This window comes from Strix uralensis, chromosome 10, assembly GCF_047716275.1.
Source record: "Strix uralensis isolate ZFMK-TIS-50842 chromosome 10, bStrUra1, whole genome shotgun sequence".
Taxonomy (NCBI): Eukaryota; Metazoa; Chordata; class Aves; order Strigiformes; family Strigidae; genus Strix; species Strix uralensis.
This window is the reverse complement of record NC_133981.1, coordinates 5,532,910-5,551,844: the sequence shown is the minus strand read 5'-3', so window position 1 is coordinate 5,551,844 and position 18,935 is coordinate 5,532,910. Positions and strand designations below refer to the sequence as shown.

Below are 18,935 nucleotides of genomic sequence, written 5' to 3'. Positions count from 1 at the left end.
AGGTGTGCTTGCCGTGTGGTAGTTAATCACGCCCGTCGTACCTGCAGTGCACCACCACTGGTCCCATGTCCGGCGTTCTGGCTGCGGAGGATCTCCTAACGAAGGTTAGCACGGGCAGAGCGTACTCCGGCACACCCATGTCAGGCCACTGCGTGTAGTGATACTGAATAACCGTTCTCTCGTTCTGCCGCCCTTTGGGGTTTCCTTTCTGACCCTGCGGGCAAAGTGTGCCCAGAAAGAAGAGAAAGATTAGCGAAGAGAAGCGTAGGAAGGTACTCAATCCTACTGGCTTGCTCAGCTGAAAAAGTGCTGGACTCTAACAACAGAAATCCGCAGCTCTGCCTCCTGCTAGGTGGAGACAGAGTTCAAGGAAAAATACATGTGGGAACAGGTAATAACAGCAATAACTGTGACACCAAAGCAGCAGTGAACTTGAGAAAAAGAAATACGGGCTAAACCTTTCACCAGGTTCCTTGTAATCCTGGCTTTGCTTACTTATTTCCCATCCACCCGCTACTTCACATTGCCTATGCAAACACTGAGTTTTGCTTGTGCGCGCCTTGCATCCTACACGAGCCAGAAGGCATCTGGATGAGAACAGTGAAAGCTTTACTCACCTTTTTCATCTTTGTGTTCCTGACTGTGAAGCGGCGCACAGTGTAGCAGGCATGAATGTTTGTGCTCTTCAGCGTCACGATTATGTTGCCATACTCCTCGCTGTTCTCCGACGGCCAGTACTGATCACATTTTCTCTGAACAAAGACATGGGTGGGTGGGTTGGCTAAGGGTTTGAGCTGCTTCTTTATACGTATATTTAGAGCTTTTTAAAAAAATAAAATCATGGCTAGCTGTGTATCCCTCCCTTATGTTAGTTATGTATTATACATCAATATATATCATCCCAAACCATTTAAAACCAAATTCTGCCCACGTGATTTGGGGAGGTGGTGAGGAGCAACTGCTAAGAAACTAGAAAATCTCTTACTCTTCCTTTTTCAACAAGGTTTGTGATCATGACAATGATTCCAGTATTTTGTTCCCAAATCATCCTCCAGAAATCTTCAAAGGTAGACTTTAAAGGTCCCTGGGTAGCAATGTAGGCTTTTGCTTTGTTGTAACCCTTCAAAGAAAACCATAATGCCAAGTGAGATGAAAGCAATATCATGGCAGACATATTAATATTTTAAAGATAACAAAGAAAGGTGCCTTTCTCATTCAGAATAGTGAGGAATTTGTAGCAAAATTATCAGGTGAAGTTGGAAAACACAACCACTTCACAGATGGCAATACTTCCTCCTTGTGGAAGGATTCAGAGTTAGAGAAGAAAAAACAATTCAAACAACTTACATCGACATAATTAGCATTAATGTAGTCACTGTGCTTAGAATCTTTTCCTGGTAAAGGCCTTAGCTTCACCCTGCTGTGATCATCTGCAGGATAAGAAACAGAGCAGAGAAGCATTAAGGAAACATGGTGCAGAACTGCAGGTAAACATCCCATTTCCTAGGCTTCGGAGTAGCACTTATTAATACGTGGAAGTAAATGGCCTTGGATTGGAGTCTAGGGGGAGGTGGGACTACCTGTTCTTGGTCACCTGCTCATGGTAGCAGGTCCTCAGGCTTCACATCCCTTAAAGTACATGGCTTGTGCTCGGACAGCTTCTCTTTAAAGGACACTGGAGCCTCTGGAGCACGATCTCTAGGATCATCCACATCACACAGTGTAGTGTGATTCAGAGAGCCGGGGCTCCCCACAGGCTGTGCAGCACCGTGTGGGGACACCAGCTCAGCTCTCGCAGGCAGTAGAGCCGCCTTCGCTTGGCTCAGTGTCTGAGCTCATTATCATCCACCCGGTGCTGGGCTCAGACAGCTCTACTGGCTCTGGGAGCTGAGCGAATGTCCTCACTCCTTCACCACCCTCATCATATCAAGAGGACAGACTTTAGGTCACGCTCTCTAGCTCCTCTTTCTGTTCCACGCAAATGCTTGACTTTGGCTTAAATCAGAAAAAAATTGCAGTCCTTCTCCTGCTCCTGGGCAGCAGCATCGGGCTGGGTGGTGCTTCCAACACATGCAGCGATGAGACACGTGGGCTAACTTTAAGCATGAAGAATTAGGTTTTAGTTGCCTTCCTTGAGCATCAGTGCAGAGAGAGTCGTTCCTCCAGGGGCAAAAAGAGGACTGGAGTGCCTGCTCCAATTCTCCTCCAATGGTACTTCTCTGTCTGTGCCTAGAGGGGCCAGACATCTATGTCTAAAATCAGAGTTGGGACAACTGCAATGAATCCCCTTGCCCAGGGCCACACAGCAAGTCTTTTACAGGTCTGGGAATTGGTCTGCAGTCGGCACCTTGATTACTTCTGAGAATCTGTTAGAGACATGCCTTTCCTTCCTATACCATCAAAAACATTCAAGATTTATTGCAACACTTATGAACATTGTGAACTTTCTATCAGAAGCTCTCCATCTTTGTTCCTAAACCACAGTGACTGCTGCATCTGCCATTTGTTCCACATCAGAGAACGATATGGAAGAAGTTACTGCATTTCCATCCCAGACCTGCAATAATCTGCATTCTAGAGCAGAGTCCAGATTTGCAGTTCTCAGAGGAATACAGGCAAAGCCTGCACTGTGCTACAAAGATCACTGTTTGTCCAAGTCGTACACACAGCTGAAGCAGTTTGAAATCCAGCAGGTACACTCTGTAAGATTTAGCACCTTTGGGATTATAACAGAATCGCAGGGATCATCAATAAAACTCTTTGCTCCACCATGCACTTCCCTTAGGCCAGTTTTGAGACATTAGTGGGCAGAAGAGCTCTGATCATCGATTTATCCCAGTTATTCCTCCACAAAATTTCATACCAAACTGATCCTTCTAAAACTACACTCGGACCATCAAACTGCAAAATGTTTTAAAACAAAAGCTGGAGTGAAATCCTGGTCCTAGAGAACTCAAAACGTCCACTGCCTTTAGTAGGGAAATGGTCTCCCAGCCACACTTTCACATGTTTATTAATTACTGTGCAATGATGTAACTTGAAGCCACTTGCCTTTTCCAGTCACACACAGACACACTGTGAGAGGAGAGTGCCTTTTCGGGTTGATTCATTGTGCTTACTTACAGGCTAGGATGTTGATGTATCTGTTCTTGTGCTTGTTGTCGGGGTGGTTGGAATGCTCTGCAGTGATGTTCATGTCAGCCGTACAGCGCTGCACTTCCTAGGCATAAAAATTATTCAAATGGAAAATGTGCCAGTCCAAAAAATTTGAACTTTATCTTCTTTTGCAATGGCTTACAGAAACCATGTTTAAAATACTGATATCTTAATTGCTGGATTGAACACAAAGCCCTCCAGTATTGTCCTGTATGACATGGTCTGATTAAGCCGAGCCGTGTTAGCTGCTCCCTGGTTGTGGTTACGCTCCTCTCCACAGACTTGGTGACAGATGCACTTTGGGCACCCTGAGGGCCAACTGTCCCCTCTGACCAGCAGTCCATCCGTCTTCTGGACTGCATCTCCTGTGATGCTCCGCTCTGTTCCCTCTTGGGAAGGGAAGACAGAGTCCCTCAAAGGCAAGAGCGGCCAGTGCAGTGTTAGAAACTAAGCACAAAACCCACTTCAACAGAAGCCTTTGACCGCTGGACAATTTATCTGCTTATAACCTCTCAAAACAGGGTTTCTGACATTTAACTTTGGCACTGACCTTTTGTTAGTTCTCTGCAGAGAGATGCCTTTTATAAAATATAAATAAAATAGATCTCTGAAGATAACAGCGAGTGCTTTAAATACCACTGCTTGGACACAGGTTAACAGCCCACGATATAGTGAAAAAGATAAAAGGTTGTTTCCACGTATATATACATTTACAAAGCAGAAAGAGGCCAGGTTTGCCAAGGTGTTAATGAAGCTAGAGATGCAGATTTTTGTCTAGTTGAGGCTGTAGGTTAGATACCTAACTCCCATTGATTTTTTTAGGTCTTAATTTACCTCTTACTTACACTGTCCAACAACAGAATACAGAGCTATTGAAATGGTGCAATGGAGAGTCTTTTCTCTATTCCCCTTGGCCAGACTGTCCTAGAGGGTTACACAACTCAGAGACTGTCTTGCAAACTGAATCACTAAAACTCATGTGCAAGACCACCTCTAAGATACATATTTTTTTGGTATCTATTTAACCACAACCTTCCAGAAAAAGCTAAACCCCTTTTTATCACTAGCGTAAATATTCTTAGTTTAAAAACACATTTTTGAAAAATATATCAATGTTTGGAGTTTACAAAGTTGTGGAAGAAGCTATATTTATTCAAATCTTTTGCAAGTCCCAGAAATCGCACCAAACTGAACCAATTTCCCCCAAGGATATATGGAGAAGTGCCAAATTACTTTGTACTTCAGGCTTTAAAAATAACAGTACAGAACCTGCCTGAGAGGGAAAGTCATTAGGAGCTCACAGCTGCTACAAAGATCACAAGCTAAGTGACAGAGAAAAATTATCAAGAGAAATGCTATACAAACAGCAGATGTAACAGAGTTCAGCATTATGCAGACATTTCACAAAGGACTTGCATAGCAATTTTGATATCTTCCCCAGCATTTACATTTTAAAAGTGCAAAGTATACTAAAACCTTGAACATTTTATAGCTTTTATATCCACATGACACTTCCAAATAACAATTGCTTCTCTGTCTCTCTCCCGCCACCTCCATAGGGAGAAACATACTACATTCAAGAAGATGAGCTGAGCAAAGACAAAAAGGAATCAAGCAAAACTCTCTGCTGGCCCTAATAGAATTTTCATAGTTCTATTTCTATCACAGAAATAAAAAAACACATTAAAGTGTGCGCTTCCCCTAATTCTGCCTGTCAGCTCCAGTAAGCAAGGGACTTCTGATTACACAATGGGTAGGATCAGTTCAGCCTAAGTCATAACTGGAAAAGCAGCATTACTTACACGTTAGGTTGATTTAATGTAATTGCATTTTACCTTTTTTTGCATTTAGAAATCATGTAACATTACTGCTGTACCATTGTAGGTCAATCCTAAAAAATAACCCCCCCGCTTTTGAAAAGCCTCACATCAAACTCTACATCACTGCATCACTACAAAATTATTTTTAGAAGTTATTAGCATTGAAACATTTATGCCAAATGCTGTAGAATTTAATACAGATGAATCCAATAAGGTTCTGTGGAGAATACTCGAAAAAGTTATAGAATTTAATAGGGAATTACCTCCCTACTAAGGAATTTTCTCTGACAGTTTAAATACTACATAGTAAATGTATCATTTTCTATTACATTCTATAGGATTTTTCCATAAGGGAATTGTTGGTGAGGTTAATCATTTTAATTAACCTTTTTATGTTGATGCTGAGTGTTTTCTCAACTGTACATGTTCCCAGCTGGCCAATATAAAGTTAATAGAAGAGGAAGATTAAGCTAAGATTGTGAAAAACACATCAATGGAAAAGAAGGTCTGACTGTGAGAGCTGATCATCTGAAAATGGCTTTTCTTAACACATAACATTCTAAATGATTTTTAATACTCTGGAAAGCTGCTATAATGGTGGATTCCTATGTCTGCACACTGCAAAGCATAGCAAAAGGAGACTGTTCAAGAAAAGCTCCCTGTTGCCAATGCACCTCAACTCTTTTTGTCTTTTTAAAAATCAACATAGAACAATAGAAAGCCATTTTGACTTCAGCCCCTCCCCAGCCCAGGACACAACCAATGCTTTCGGATGCTGAGGTTATTCGACGAGAAGGGGACTGAGGACATCCTCCAGCTCCATGTTGGCCACTGACAATGTTTGGCTGTGCTGCACGGACAGATCAGGCTGAGAGCAGAGGGGGGTTATCCATGCTCTCTTACCCTCCTAGGTTCATCTTTCTAAATTCTAAAAGCAAATTACTAAACCACAGGCTCACCCCACCAGACAGTAAGGCATAAGTTAACATTCCTCTGTTATTAAAGTCAAAGCGGTTGTCTTTCATCAATGCAGAAAATGCTGCAAGAAGACAAGACTAGTTGCAGCCTGTTATCTATGCCTCTGTTCAGAGTATTATTTACCCTTTGGCAGAAGAGGACAGCCTGGTGTTAATAAATATCACCCTGGAGAAAGTTCCAAAAAGTCACCATCCTAATTATGTCATTTTACCACATTTATGTATATTACATATTGACTTTCCCAGCATTTTCTATTGCTTACGCAGTGAACACCTTGGGATTTCTAAATCTTACTGGCTACCAAGTCTTTCATTTGCATTTAAAACATCACCATGATTATATTATTATTATTATAAGTTAAGTTTGCAGGCAGGCCACCAGGTCAGGTCTGATCCCAGGCTGCTCATTACAGCCTAAACAAACTCCTCTCTAATTAGCACAAAACTGCTATGGCACCATCGAGTAGGACAGATAGTGTCCATATCCCCACACCCATAATTCATCCACAAACTTTTCAGCTCTAGAGTCTTTTCTTTGGCTTTCCTTAATCCCACTTAGCCTCTTCCACTGATTTTAATGGCAGCTGGCTAGAACACTGCTGTTCTTCGCGTTTAACTTTGCAGAACACATTACTGTCCAAAGATGAATGGATACAGGCTCTTATTCTGTCCTTTCAACTTATCATTGACAACCCAAGAAACCAAAGTACACGGTTTCAATTGACCGTTAGTTACTGTAAAAAGTGTTCTAGTCTATGCTATTATGGCTAATTTACCTTTTAATTATATTGTCCATGCTAATGCTAATTGGAATTTGATACACCCAGGTTTAACGACCCATTTTCATTGCCTTTCTGAAACAAGTTACAGATTAGTTTCTTCTAAACTTCAAAGAATTTCCATTTAAGTGTAAAATCAAACTGCTCCAGCGTCTTGCTGGCAATATAAGGTTCTGAGCAAGAATTTTTGCTACAGTGACTGAGCAGAAACTCGGTCTCTTGATTTGGCCTTATGCAGTGCTGCTGTTGTTTCCCATTACTTGTAGTCTGATGTCCTAGCAGGGGCTGAACTGTGAAAGCCTATGAATAGCAATGAGGAGGAATCATGAGCAAAGAAAGGATCCTAATCTGAAGGACTAAATCAGAGAAGAGCCATAACTATGTTTTGATATTATTGTGATATTTTTTCAGCATGAAAGCAGCTAGTTCATCCACCCCTAAAATCATTTTTGATCTATTATTTTAATCCCAAATTAGAGAATTCTGTGGTAGCGCTCTTGCTGTTTATTTTATCACAGGAAACATGAAGATGGCATACCAACAGAGACAGCAGATAGTATTTGAAGATATCCCACAGGAATAGTGTAGATTTTTGTGATAATTTAGCACTAGCATAAACTCTCCGACGGCACTCAAGAGAGAGGTGAGCTGGGGACAGCCTAGAAAGAAGGGGAAAATAAACAAACTGGAAGGACTCAACAGAGGAATAACAGTGGAGGAATCATGAATAGATAACTAAAAATTCATGTAAATGAATGAGAGAGGGGAGGATGGTGGAGGACTGTTTGCTTGTGGTATCTTGCCCTTCGTTAGGGAGGGAGGTGTCAGAGTCTGACTGAAATGCTGCATTGCTCGCGTGGGGCTACGGCTCCTCCAAGCTGGGCTTTCAGGCAGAAACTTTGGGTATGGCTGTGGTACTATGGTTAGTTACAGAAAGCCCAGATATCTGAACTTCTTTTATTGCTTCTCCTCAACTGTATCTCTTAATTCACAATGCCAGTTTCTTAGGGTAGGTCAAGCAGTGAGATAAGAATCAAGAACTCCAGGAAGACCCTCTCCTGCAGCAATCCTGCCTCCTCCAGCTTCACAGTGCTGCTTCCCTTTGGTTTCAGTACAGCAATGCAAGGGTGAGAATACCTCTAATTATGGCAATTTTGGGCCAGGGCTATAAAACATTTCCCAGTGCAGTAATGTCTGCTAGCAGCATGCTTTTGAAATGGCATCTTTCTACTGCCAAATTCCTTGGTGTAGATGCAGTTATAAGCATGTGTCTGGTGTAAGCTGTGTCTAATCTGTAAGGGATGCCGGTATAACTACACAGCGGTTTTAGTGTCTCAAGAAATGTGCAAAGTGCAGTGTTATCTGTCTTCAATGCAGCCCTTCGCTAGAGAATAACATTCTGAGGTCACTGGTTAAAAAGAGCTACTGACCCCTGCCCTGAGCAGCAGCAACCAAGAGAATAACGTTAGCAAATCCCTGCCACATCACTGAAGATATAGATTTATGTTATTTTCTTACATTTCAGGACATTTAGAAGAAGGTGCCACTGGAGTATAAAGATATTTTCAATTTATGTGATGAGGGAGCTAGACAGCCTGCCTCCAAGTTCAGTGAGCCTGTTCAGACTCCAAATTGGCAATGAATCATTACACTCACACGGCCACGGGCTGGAAAGGTCTGCGGAGATTGCATTCACCCACTCTAATCACTACTGCAGCAGCACTGACCAACCCACTCCAGAATTAGGGAGGAGGGAAATAAAATTGTCTGATCTCAAAAATCCAAATACTGCATTATACTATAAAAAGTCACAGTTAGCTTTGGGGATGGAGGGTGATTTCTTGGCTTTGTGTTCCTTTCTTAGAGCAAAAGGACACGACTACTCAAAAACTTACTGTGTTATTCCAGTAATGGGCCAGGGGGAGGGAGTGAAAAGCTTTACCGTGGGAGGTGGCACTTCACACTCTTTTTGATACAAGAATTTGGAGGGCACATGCCCTATATAGTCAGGCTATCAGGGGAATAGAAGATGACAAATGTGACATCAGTTTTTAAAAGGAGATCCAGAAGGGATTTCAGGCACTACAGCCCACTAAATCTGACTTCTCTGTGGGGCAAACTGCTAGACGCTGTAATAAATAGCAGAGCTAGTGAACGCCTCTAACACACTGTGGACAGGTCCCTGAAGAAGTCTATAGGTAAGAACAGTCAGGAAGAGACAGCATATTTGGATTTCCAAAATGTTTGTGAAAAGCCCTCTCAGTAAAAATCTGATCTGTCTTGGAGCAAAAGGAAAACTCGCCTTGTATACTAACAGGTTAGAGGTGGGACTCACCTGCCCAGGAATTGTCAGTGTTCAGATTTCACCAGTGGGACCTTACAGGGACCTAATCTACTCAGAAATGGACTGCAGAGGAGACAAAGTGTGTTTATGATACAAAATTATTCAGGATAATTAGAACAAAAGCTGTTTGTGAAGGGAAGCAGAACAATCTTGCAATACTGAGTGGCTGAGTGATAAAATGGCAAATGAAATTCAATGTTGATAAATGCAAAGTGATGTACTCGAGAAAAACAACCCTAACTATACATACATACTGACAGGTTCCCAATTTGCTATTGCCATTCAGTGATGAGACCTTGGGGTCATAGCTGATAGTTTTCTGGAGGTGTCAGCTGAGTGCTCAGTAGTTGTTAAAAAACAAATAGGATGTTAGGAAGAAGGAAAGTAATAGAAAGCCAAACAGAAAACATCATTGTGCTCCCTCAGAACTCTGCAGTAAACCCACTCATTAAATACTGTGCACAGTTTTGGCCTTCCCATTTTGAAAAGGATATTGTAAAGGAAGAATAAAAGGTACAGAGGGAACAAGTCATCGTAAGTCTAGAATGGCTTCCTCAAACAAACGAACAGTTTTGAAAACAGTTGATGAAGTGGGAATATGAGGGAGGCAGACAATCATGTGAGGCATTTAAGTGAACAGGGATGTACTTTGTAATGTAAAAACTAGAAGGCACCAAGAGAAGTTATTAGGTATGAGTTAAAAGCAAGAAGTAGTCCATTATTGTGGAACAAATTGCAGAATTCATTGCCATGGAATGCTTTGGACACCAGAAGTCTAAAAGGGTTCAAGAGGCAAACAGAAATTTATGGCAGAAAGGTCTATCAAAGACTATTAAATATAATGATGCCAAGAAAATCTCTGGCTAGACAAGGAGTAGATATCATCTCTGGCTCGGGAAGCCTCTCAATCTCTGTTCAGTCTTGCCACCAAACCCTGCCCCAGTGCTGCCCTGTAAAAATGTGGTACCTCACCCTGTATGCCATAGCAAGAGGGTGCTGGAGCTGCCTGAAAGCAAGCCAAAAAACCTTCTTGAACTTCTTTCAGTATTAGGTCGAACAAATTCCAAGGTAGAATACAAAGGCTTCTATCAGAGACCAGCACTGGTGATGCAAGATTGTGGGCTTTATTTTAAAAAGCTCTTTGTTGTTCAGTATTAAATTGAACCCTATATTTCTAGTTTATATCAAGAATTGAAAATTCATGGGACTCAAAGGAAATCTTAACAATTCTGTATATACAAGAAAGCCCAGCTATCACCAGACAATAAAGCTGGCTACTTGCACGATGATTATCCAAAGGGAATAAGGATTCATTTTGGATGTGCTTTCCAAGGAAAGATTTGTGAGTTCTAAGTTCTTTTTTCCTTTGCACATAAAATGCTTCCTAAGCACATTCACAAAATATTTAGCTGTAATTACAGCTCATTTTAAGAGGAGGAGGGAGTATTCACAGAGTTTACTTTCAAAGGGATCTTCTTCATGTAAAAACCAAGTCAATACAACCCACAACACGCTGCCAAAAACACAGGAAGAGACCTACACCAAAAACTACCAACAAACAAATGGAGAATGTTTACCTTCTACATCAGGCAGGGTATGTCTGTGCCTAGCTTAGTCCTTCTTTTCACAGGTTCTACCATAAACCTCCTGCCCCAGAAATTTCTGAAGAAATTTTTGATCCTTTTTCCCTTTAAAAAAATCTCTTGTGCTGGCTATCTTCGGGAAGACTTATTTATTCTGTAGTATTGATCACATTTTTTCAGCATCTCCTTCCCATCCTCTTTTCTCTGCCTTTTAGATGTAAAAAGCAGATTTTTTTGGTAAAAAGCCTGTATGACTGCAGAACCTAACACCTCTTTTCAGAAGTGCCCCAGGGCTGAAGGCATGATACGGCTGTGGTACTTTCCACCCAAGGTTAGCAGCCCTGTAGCACTGGATTTTCTGTTTCAGCTGGAATCCTACTGTTTCTCCCTAAAACATTAGCTAAGTCTTCACTGTAGCTGGTAGATGCAATTCCAGCACATACACCCTGGCTGGATCTGACTGGATGTGAGCAGTTAGACCACTAGCCACTTCCAATAGCCACTGTATAAATGTAACCTCAGGCTCCTCTATCCCTCAGCCACTTTCAAAACTGGGAATTGGATCTCTGAGTCAGTTTAGGCACTTGAGAAACGTTCTACCTATAGGCTCTGTGAAAAATCCCAGGTTTCACTCTTCTGTCCCATCACTGTGAACCATAAGGAAGAAAGTCAGGCCCACGAGGCGTCAGCAGGGCAGAACATAAGCAATGAAAGGCAGCTGGATGGTTTATCTCAGACAGTGATCGTCTTGTTCCTATTTCTTCTCCCTGCTCTAGGAGATTTCATTTACTCTTTAGGAAGCTGAGACCTCAGCTATGAAGAAATACATCTGGAGTAGCTATACTGACTTCAAAGCAGACGCTCCAAATTTTAAGTCAGCACGGAGAATAGAATTTGGCGCGTGCAGTGCAGTCGGAGGAGTTTAACTTCCCTTCAGAGGGGACCCTGGGCTCCCTAGAACAGGACTAATTGGCCAAAGCTATCTCTCCGACTGCCTGCCACAGCATGGCACTCACAGCAGGGAGCTCCAGGAGGAAGGGGAAAATAAGGCTATTAGAGCAGTGTTTTTCTTTGCTAAAACATGGGCAGAAGGTGTCCAACATTTGTTAATAGCAGTGATTTTGCAACAGCTGAAGCAAAGCCTGCTTAAAGCCAGACCAAGTTTACAGATGTGTTGCTGATTATTTTGAATAATTAAATGGTGTAAAACCCAGCTGTGATGAATAGCGCTGGGGTCACAATTCATAAATAATTGAGAAGAGTGAGTCGCATTTGATCATCCTGATCAAATTCTACTCTCTGGAGAATAAATGTTTGTCCTGAATACCATCAACATTGTTAAATGCCTCAATATTCCTGCTCAGCCATCCAGCCAGCAGTCAATTGAACTAAATCACTTTAACACCTTACACATTTGCCTTCCTCATGAATACAAAATGTTTCTAACTTACACAACTGGTTTTGGGCATGAGACAAAGCAGCCACTCTTTATAGACAGTAACCAAACAGCAACAATAAATGTTTTAAATGATCCCATTAAAAACAATTCCTGCATACAGTCCTGTCTTTACTGCACTAAGCAAAGAAGCTGTAGATATAAGGCCACCTATTTTGGTTCATTGCCTTGTTTGTAAGCAGAGCTGCCTCTCACACGCAGCACACACACACACCTCCTTCTGCTGGTGGGGAAGCCAGTAGCACAGCTCCATGCAATTTCCTGGGGCTCCTCCTGCTTCTCAATACTTGCTGAAGTTCAGCAGTGACTGTGATTAGACTGAATGAAAGAAATGCCTATAACCCGGCCACAGAATACTGATTTATTAAGGCCTGACTCTGCAGCCCGTCCTCATACTGTGTGATGTTTATCACGTTTGCACAACATGGGTTTGGTAACTCAGAGGTGGAAAACTATTCTCACTTCATTGGAATTACCTCCAGTTTATAGCAGATAACAGGTAACAAGATGCAAACTTTCAAATAATCACATTAGATCAATACCACCAACTAAATCCTGAATTCTTTCTCCTTGGTTTTACTGTAACAAAATAAGCAACGACTTCAACAGCAATCTTTCCTGGCCGAACAGAGCATGAACAAGGACTCCAGGAACTGACCCACAGTTTGGGTTTTCATAGAAGACAAAATTCTACTATTCTTACTCATAGTGAGCACTATTTTACTCCTTTTGGGCTACTCAGGGGGTATGTGACTTCTCAGTGTGACTAAGAGGAGCAAATTCTGGGCCAACAAGAGTAAAATAAGCTGCAGATTACAAGAAAAGCCTGGAGTTAAAAACAACTGCTTGCATCTTCACGTTGTTCCTGGGGGATTGCAGGCAGCTTTTCCTATTTAATAAAAATCTAAGACGATCCCCCCTTAAAGGCACCAAATCTGGTGGTTAGAAAGCATCTGTAGATGTCCAGTTCCACACTGCTCATACCTGGTGGCAAACTGGTATTTCCGTATTTCTTCCAATACATTTGAGCACTGCATTTACCTGACATGACAGCATCACACAGATGTCACATGGTCCCTAACTATTAATACACAATTAACTTTAGGAAAACAACATTTTCGTGGTGGATCATTAAATCGTACCTCAAAGTCTTCTGAGAACCCATGCTGGTTATTAGAATACAGCTCACCGATGTGTTTAATGAACTGCTTGACTGGAATGGCTTCCATATCATCTGTAGAAAGAAAGAGATATTCAGAGTTGCTATTTGTCTCACACATAAAACTTCAGGAGAGAAAGTTTTCACTCAATATCGCTTAGATCTGAGTTCTCAGGGGCAGGGCCAGTTCAATATGTAGTAATAAGAAATCGTGATGAATCTGACCAATTTTGAGGTAAACTCTTCATATTCTATTTCTAATTCTAAGCACTACAATTACGAATACTGAGAGTCTATCCTCTGGGATGCTAATTTACAAAGTCCAATTGAAGTTCAAGGATCGTTTGGTTCTTGTTCACAGTTTGAAGATGGTTGTGGATGGTATGAAGAGGCCTCCTCTCCTTCCACACTGTATAAAAAGGACAGAAAAGACCCAAAATATGGAACTACTTTTGACAATTACCCCCAGTAAGTTTTTACTAGACTGAGCAGACACACAGGCTTTTCTCATGGAAGTTATTAACTTTTTCCTTTTTATACAACGATGTAGAATCCAAATGGATTTATCATGAAACTGTCTCTGAGCAAAAGAACAGGCAACACAACACCCACATTAATTTGAGTTCTCTCTCATGCCAGACACTTATCATAACATTGAATATGTATTCCACTGGACCATTTGTTCTTGCTCAGCACAGTGCAAATTCCACCCAATATACCAATAAATCACCCACAGACGTTTTCTTAAAAGAAAGAATTCAAAGGCTTGAATTGAATTAAAGACAAACAAGACTGTTTTGAGCACCTGGGACTCTGGACAGATTCTAATAAAGCTGGGGTATAGGATGGCTGCCTTATTTCTCTCTTTCTCTCTCTCACAAAAAGACCTAGATGTTGTTATAACCACCGCTGCAGTTGGTAGAAACATTGCACTTGCCAAGATTCATTAGTTAATATTTTCAGACTGGCATTTAGTAAACGTAAATTGCTCTACAACTGTGATTACTTTCAGCATGTGAAATAATCTATTGCCTGATGGCTACTATTGTCTGATTGCATGATTTTATGGCAATACTCTGGTATTCATATATTCCATTTAATATTCTTCTGAAGATCGCATCCAGTTTATGTTTACTCCCAGTAATTCACTGGTGTATTTTTGCTCCCATTTAGCAGCCATATGGTTTGGTGCTACAGCTGCATTATAATCTGGATTCTTTTCCTTTTAAACATCTACATTATGATAGAAAAAATCCAAATATTTCTACAGATACTTAGCAAAATTTAACGATAAATAAATAGATGTGACATTTACTGTATTCGGAGTGAAAGATCTTTGGCAGCTAAAACCTCTAAGCTGTCACATATGCTTTTCTTAGCAAAGGGTATGAAGATCTGTATGTGTAAATGAGGTTCTACTTTGGCAAGAATTTTATAGATCCGTGACAATCTGATTTCTTTCCAGCTGATGGCAGTTAATATTGACCATGTCATTACTTCTCTACTCTTATTTTATCAGGTAACGCTCTAAGGTGGCTTTTTGCATCTATTGACATTTTCAGGTTTCAATCAGCTCTCTTTTGTTTTATTTACAAGAGCCAATTGTTAAAGATATGTTTGCAATCTGATCACCTCCCAGTATAGTTATGCTACTTTAATTAACCACATGCTCATTTACTGAATAATACAGAATTCAAAACATTTGACAAGTGTATGCTCATCTTAGCAAAAAGCTGCGGCATGCAGAAATGCTGGCATTTTAAAATATTTAAGTGATAACATTTATTCTATGTAATATTGAGAACATCATCATCTCATAACAACATTTGTATTAATATTTTTGCAGCCAAGAGACTTGAATGAAATGATCTATAGGAACAGCAGTCAATAGCAAGAGCCTGTAAAACAATCTTTCCTCTCCTGAAAAGTAACCCATACATCCTAGATTTCCTTGAAAATAATTTGTGCTATGATAGCAATTCACATACTCTCACAAGAAAAGTTCTATAGTTATTATTTCTTTTTTTTCTTGAGTAGTCTAGCTCAACTGAGACCAACAGAGATCAAGGATTCACTGCAGCAGACCAGTGTGTCCAATTTAATTTTGCAGAAGGCAGAATTTAATTTTAATTGTGATCTGTGAGCCAAAAAATACATTAGAGATAACGTGCTCTCTGGTCCATTGAATTCCCACCAATTTCAAGGATGGGTCTGCACCATAGATCCATGGCAAAGTATGGTTAGTTTTCTTTTTATCATCATCACTGCATGGTGGCAGTATGTCTCCACCTTTATAGCCACTGTTAATTCACTTCTCTGTTGTTCACTATCCTTTATTGTTTCTCCTCCCTTTTTTCTCTTCTGCAATTTCACTTCAGATTCCCTCCCTTTGCCTTAACCCAATGCAGTTTCTTACCCTATTTGATAACATGGGCAACAATTAAACATTAAATAAATTAACTAGGAAATACTGTTGACATATGAGCTCACTGGGTGAGAGGGAGCTTACACTGCTGAAGCTGCCCATAAACTCAGGAAAAGCATGGTGGAGCAAATGTGATTGTTTCCTATTAGGAAGATTAAAATCAGAACCATAAGTGTTAGAAACTCAAAAAAATATTTATGATTTCCAGCTTTCAAACTGCTGGGACAACGTGGTCCTACTGACTGTGCAAAAGCCAGGCAGAGGCCACCCCCTGAGGGACACGTGCAGCCCAGAGGGGACAGGTAGCCCACGGCCACTTCCCAGCTGTGTGCCCATCTTGCCTCTGCTGATAGCCACAAGAAAGCAGCTGTACAGTCTATGACACTAGCCAATGAAACAGAAAAGTGTTAAAGCAATTTGGGCCTGTATTTTTCTATTCATAAACTCCCAACTCCAAACTCCCACCCAGGAACACAAATTACTTTAGCTGGGGTGTATGCATGCTTTGCCATGGGCAGCTTGGCACACCTCCAGTGAAATATGTATTAATACACTCAGCACTCTTGAATGAGATCTGCTTTGACGTTACCTGAAGATGGCTGTGTGACCTTCCCTAAGAAAACCAACAGATGTAGCTAGATGCACAGAATATGCTCTTCCTTGCACTATCGTCAGTCCAAAGGCTTTGGTTAAGCCTTCTTTCCATCTTAAGACAAATAGACTTCAATGACTATAATTCTTTTAGTCGATTGAAGAGATTAATGGAATCCTATAATGGCTAATTAGAAGCTCTCATAGTTCTTCTGCACATATTCCCTCTTGTACCATATACTTTTTCCCATCCAAAAGCTAGAGCGACATTTGATATTGTCAGTATGATGCTTACATTTTGCAAGACCTACACATTATTCAAAGGGGAGAGGGAAACGTTTTAATAACATACCTTCACCTCTAACACTGCAGATATAATTACAGTTCTGTCTAGCTTGGGTTTAGCCATCTGTTTTATCAGTGTCAATAAAGTGATTCTGGATTTACGTCACTACAAAATACAAGCTGAATCTGGCACCATACTAACCCTTTGTGTTACGCAGAGAAAGAATTAATCTTGAATGGATGGGGGCAAAAGTATCCAGAACGTTAAAATAATTGTATATATATTTTTTTATTATTAATAACTTATAATAACATTCCTTATAATCAGTCACTACTGAAGCTGACAGGCGGGGGGCATCCCTATACTAGATATTTAACACTTTGGTGGAGTTCCCATCTTCACTTGCTGGTCCAAGATAAGCGCCTGAGAGGAGTATCAAAACCACAAAACCGAAGGGGATCACAGTGGGGCTAATTTGCTGCCATGAAGTGAGAATGCCAAGAAGAAAGTAACGTTTGTTTAAAAAAATGATTGTAGAGGAAAACCTTCACTTGCACTTCATTTTTTAAGAAATGGCAATTGACAATGCTGAATACTTAATACATTCCTTCAGGAGACAGCCACCTTCAAAAGAAGCCCAAAGTGTACAAAAGCAATAAAGTTTGAACAGGGTTACCCTTAAAGTTTGGATAATTAGTAATCCTGCCAGGAAGGATTTCCCCCTATCTCCCACTTAATAACCTGCCTTTGTAATGTTAAAGCAATAGAAGCCAATTTCAAAAGAAAAATGGGATATCATATCAGAGATGGCATTTCCACATAATAAGATCTCAGATTAATTTTGATTCATTTATAGCCTGAGCGCTCACTGGATAGTTTAGTGGTATTGGATTGAAATAGATGGTTTTGGGTCAGGAATTAATCCAGAAGGTCAAAACCGAAGTGCTTCCTCATATTACCTTTGTCTAGTTTGGAGTTTTGGTGTTTCTGAAGACTAGATGTTTGACAGACATGAAGTCTTGGTAAGAAAATTCTCCCATGTCTTTCATTGTTTGTAAATGGTTTCTGGTTTTCAGCTATTATCTTGCCCAGTCTACTAAATCCAATATACTCCATGTATCTTATGCCTTACTATTAATGTGAAAGCTTATTTCATTTTGTTAGTCACTGCACTCCAGTCTCTCATTTGCAAAGCCACCTGGATTCATGTGCCATAGCTGTCACGTGGCTTGGCCCATCTGCTCCCGCAGCAGCCACTTACTGCACTGCTCAGCAACCCTGTGCCATCCCTTGCATCTCAGAAGCGCCTCCATCAATTCTCAGCATGTTCTTCACAGCTGGCTTCAGCCAAAGGACGAGGGGATTCTCCCACTCCCTTCTCCCTGCCTGCGGGACTGAGCAGTGAACTGAATCAGTCTGCTGATCTGGCTGATGAATGCAAGAAAGGATTAATTGATTTGTGGGGAAGAGGAAGAAGGATTAGTTGTCAGTGGGGTAGATGGGTTGATCCTACTCATTACCATGAGGAATAGTAAAGTGACAGGCAGCACAAACCTAACCTGGCTTATGACAATTATAAAACCAGTGACATTGTTAGTGATATTAATGCTGGAGAATCCACCCTCAATAGTGTCTCCTCACAGTTCTTATCTTCCGCAAAAAAGTTTTCCCAATTGGAAAGAAATATCTACCAGTAGGGTCATAGTAGGACCGGATTTGACCTCTTAACTCACTGAAAAACAACATATCTGACCAATGATGTCCCATATCCATAGCAAACAAGCACCTTTCTGCTTCCAGCAGCACTCCATCCTGGGATGTCAATTCATCTTTCACCTTCTTATTCTCCACTGCTGGAGACAGCACTGAATGCAATCCCAGGATTTTTAAAATATATTAATTTTATTGTTAACCTCATTCAGCGGGATTCGTGGATTTTTATTTTTTACAAAGAGAGATGGAAAAATTCTGCAAGCAGCTGGGATACCTAGCATTGATATTAGGATGCATATTACTTAAATTGAGTCTAACAGCCATTCCATAAGCTACAATATGTATTAGAGTGAAGGCTACAGACCTATGGCAAAAGTTTGCCTTCACAGGCAGCACTATAACCACGTAACTCTGCAGAGTGCAATTCCAACAGATTCATTTAAACAACCAGCAATGGGGCACTTGTAGCCCAGACTTAAAGAGAATCTATGCAGCTGTACCCTGCAATATGAAAGTGCACACAACACACAGTACTAAACACGGATGTAAAGCCTGAATATGTCTGGATTTGGTCCGCCTGTAGAAAAGTGGCTGATCGTAAAGAATATTGCAAAGATTAATAGCATACCCTTGGGTAAAATTCTGC

General features: G+C 40.9%; 1 protein-coding gene across 1 annotated transcript in view; it reads right to left on the bottom strand.

The window, feature by feature from the left end:
- The window catches only part of PTPRG (protein tyrosine phosphatase receptor type G), a 408,233-nt gene that overhangs the window by 13,928 nt on the left and 375,370 nt on the right, over nucleotides 1-18,935 (bottom strand). The window contains exons 15-20 of the mRNA XM_074879020.1: nucleotides 13,258-13,349; nucleotides 3,124-3,220; nucleotides 1,348-1,430; nucleotides 986-1,120; nucleotides 618-752; nucleotides 42-214 (exon numbers count right to left, since the gene is read on the bottom strand). Coding sequence (XP_074735121.1) covers nucleotides 42-214; nucleotides 618-752; nucleotides 986-1,120; nucleotides 1,348-1,430; nucleotides 3,124-3,220; nucleotides 13,258-13,349 — 715 coding nt within the window. The remainder of the gene's footprint in view (nucleotides 1-41; nucleotides 215-617; nucleotides 753-985; nucleotides 1,121-1,347; nucleotides 1,431-3,123; nucleotides 3,221-13,257; nucleotides 13,350-18,935) is intronic.